The 3,597-nt window shown below is 48.8% G+C and overlaps 1 protein-coding gene across 1 annotated transcript; it reads right to left on the reverse strand.

The window, feature by feature from the left end:
- Positions 1-317: 317 nt before the first annotated feature.
- On the reverse strand, positions 318-1,570 carry LOC124705368 (chitinase CLP-like). Its single transcript, XM_047237100.1, has one exon. The coding sequence runs from the start codon at positions 1,511-1,513 to the stop codon at positions 404-406; it is 1,110 nt and encodes a 369-aa protein (XP_047093056.1). The 5' UTR covers positions 1,514-1,570; the 3' UTR covers positions 318-403.
- Positions 1,571-3,597: the final 2,027 nt, after the last annotated feature.

The raw sequence follows: 3,597 nt of genomic DNA on the forward strand, positions 1-3,597 counted from the left end.
CACCTCTTGTGGGATAGCTGAGGATATTGAAATTTGGCAATGGCGGGGAACCTTCCACAGACCACAGCTGCCAAAACATGTGCTCATTTTCTTCGAACTCAAGTTCCTTTTGGCTGCATTTGTTTTACCAATTTGTCAGATAACTCCAAGATGCGCCCTAAAAAAATACACAGATACACATCTCGGATAGTTGGTTTTGTCAACACTGATGTCGTGGTATTTCAAACAGGCCCCTACCGTAGTGAGATCCAACTAATAATAGAACGGTCAAACCGTCAAGATCTGGCACAATCCAATTCAGTTGGCAAGATCTAATCTGGAAACAATTTACTCTCAGTTTATTGATTCAAACTCTGATAGTACACAATGATAGTTCTTATTATCAGGTTACATCATCATCTTGCTAAGCGGCACGAGTGAAGTTGAAGCTGCTGCACGAAAGCCCTATCGCACCCAGGTACGTGGTGAATCCAAACTGCTTCTTCTCCTCGTCCAGCACCAGCAGGTGGTTCTCCAGCTGAAACCCGCCGATGACCGCCGCCGCCGCTTGGTGCCCGCCGCCCGCCGCCTTCATCCGCACGAACCCGAGGCACGCCGTGTTGGCCTTCACCTGCACCATGGAATTGGCGCCGAGCACCGAGAAGCTCTGCCCGCCCTCCAGGAGAAGCTCTATCTGCGGCACGGGGTAGCCCAGCCGCGACAGCCCCACCGACAGCTTCGTCGAGTTGTAGCACCGCTCGAACGGCGCCACCGCGGCCACCCTCGAAACGAAAGGGGAGAAATTGGGACTGGCCGCGGCCTGGTCGAACGCCTTGACGAACGCAGCGTACACGTCGGCGCGGAGCGCCGTGTACGGGATCGTCGAGCTCAGCCCGACAACGAGCGGGCCGGACAGTGGCACTTTCTTCCGGTCCACGGTGATGCCGGTGGCGGAGAGGAAGTACCCGGGGGATCCGTTGAACCCGCGAAGAGGTGCCGTGCCGGCCAGCATCGTCGTGAAGTCGCCGCGGTCCGACGGGATGAAGAACAAGGGTCCTCCGCCCAAGATGGCCACGCCCACGCTGTTGCCGCTCGTCGTCTTGCCGTCGCTCGGGAGGCAGAGCGCCACCTTCTTGGCGACCTTCTGCGTGCGCGCCACCTGCGCGGGGAGCGACGACTGGCTCGAGGGCGCGAGCCCCGCGACGCCGACGGCACCGGCCGGCGCCTTGGACGCGCAGGAGGCGGTCGCCGAGAAGGACACCGGGAACAGAGGGTTGGCGCCGTCGGTGGCGCTTGCGGAGAGCCTCGTGACCGTCCCGGTCTTGGAGCTGCATACCAGCGTGATGGCCGGGCCGGAGAGGTCGACCACGAGCGGGCGGCCGTCCTTGAGGGGCGCCGTGTACAGCAAGGTGTTCGCGTCTTTAGTGATGGCCGTGACGAGGGGCTTGCCGCCGCTGGCTGCGCTCGTCGTGCATTTCGACAACGCAAAGAAGCAGATCGAGATGACCATGAAAAAGGGTTTGGGGTTCCGCATCTCGGCTACTTGGTTTGGGTAGCTAGCTTAGGTGGTGTACTGGTTTTGTGCTCTACTGGTTTGATAGCTAGTTTATTATATAGGCTGATGAAGAGTGGTGGAGTTTGCATGGATGAACGATATGTCCGTGATGTTGCTTCATACGCCTGCCTTCCTAGCTGTTCTCCACGTCCTCTCGCAAAAACAAAAGAAAAGGCCATCGCCAGCAGATTTAGACTTGCTTGATACATTTTCAAGTCAAACAAGTCTCCTCATTCTCGCTATGCTTTGTCCCCCCTACAATCAGTTTTGGTCCCGCTTTATTAATAAAACTAGAAGCGAGACATTTCGTATTTTATATCCGAAAGAAATACGCACTCTAAAAGAAAGAAACTGACGATGAAACTGAATCAAAAATCTCGATGCTAACATTTTGGATGTTGTATAAATCTACCTAGTACCCTTAAAATATTTTCATACCTGGTAGTCACCGTGGGCTTCTAAACAAACATATATACTGCATGAACAACATGCACTGAGATGAACTTTTAAATTATCTAAAATTCAAAATAAGGACCAGACGGCATTTAAATTTTGTGTGGAAGACCAATGTGGCTATAATCCTTTGCTGAAGACCACCAATTTGTACTCCAACTGCAGACACTCACACGGAAAGTTATGACTTCAGTTTAGCACTGTTAAGAGAATGTAAGATGAATCAAATATATTGTACATAAAAAACAATTTGGCAGTTGCCTTAACCTGGTAAAAACTATCTTATAGTGACACTCGTCGTCTACAAATTGCGCAACTAAGATATCAATGCCCACACGCTTCATCTGTATAGTGACAAGTTGGATTTTACCATAAGATTAACAAAACACAGATGCACAATGTAACTTTCTTCACCCAAAAGATGTACTATGTAATTAGATGAATAACTGCTAGATTTTCATTACCTGATCTAGAGCACTGTGGATTTTCTGTCTCAGCAAGAACAAGGACCTTTCGACCTTGTCAACAGTATGGCCGCCCTGTAATATTACAAGCATGACTAACAATAAGTTTAGTTTCCATTGAAGACACTCACCGATGGCAAGTTACTTTGCAAATGTCCACTAATATAAAAATGAAAGAAGGTTGTGAGGGGGCAAATATACAGCAGTTAAGGTCATGAATGATATGCGGAAACAAGCTCTGCTTTTTTTTTTTCTGTCTTTTTTGTATAAGTACTATGACAACTACATATTTGCCTTTTCATAAGTAAACACATGTATAACAAGCTTTTGTTAAGAAATGCAGAAGCTAGTATATCAGAAGCTGACTCAGAGAAGAGAAGAAATGCAGAAGCCATCGCGCATGGTGTGGATTTCGGCTGCTTCGTACACTTCAAATATGAAGGCGATGATGTGTTCACAGTGAAGGTGTTCGATGGAACAATGTGCAGGAAGTACTAGTATTCGGACGACGAAGACACTGACAATGAAAGCGACGACGACGTGAAGCCATGCATCCATCCCATTTAGATAAGGGGATTATGACCAAGAATATATATGTAGCTTCATATGCATCGATTTAGAGATCTAGCTATTTTCTATATATTATGCATGTAAAAAATAATATCGCAATTTCCACTATGATTCGAGCACCACAGCCTCCAAATGATGCCGATGCCGATATCGGCATTGGTCAAAACAGCTATGCTCGCCGTCACTGCTAGGTCACCATCGGGATGCACCATGTTTAGCATAAGATTCACTTTAGATTAAGCTGCGAAAATAGTCACCTGCCATTGGCTGAGGCGGCCCCACAGAGCGGCTCTATATGATATTCTCTAAATAAATAGACGACCCCAGCGGTCATTGGCAGCGGAGACCCCACAGAGCGGGAATATATGATTTTCTCTAACCCCCTGAATTGAGCTTGGAATTAGAGAATCTAGAATTCTGGTCCTGATTCTACCGTTTGGATGTGCACAGAATTGGGTTCTCGAATTCGGGATCCAATTCCGAGCCGCCCCCCCGAAGTACATTTTTCGCGTCGCCCGATTCAGAGCTCTGGAGCTCGGAAACGCGTGGAATTGCTCGCGTACCGCTTCGTCCCTC

The sequence above is a fragment of the Lolium rigidum genome, chromosome 4 (genome assembly GCF_022539505.1).
Source record: "Lolium rigidum isolate FL_2022 chromosome 4, APGP_CSIRO_Lrig_0.1, whole genome shotgun sequence".
In the NCBI taxonomy this organism is placed as follows: Eukaryota; Viridiplantae; Streptophyta; class Magnoliopsida; order Poales; family Poaceae; genus Lolium; species Lolium rigidum.

Excerpts from the sequence above, each read along its gene's own strand:
- LOC124705368 (XM_047237100.1), bottom strand. The coding sequence starts at position 1,513 with ATGCGGAACCCCAAACCCTTTTTCATGGTCATCTCGATCTGCTTCTTT.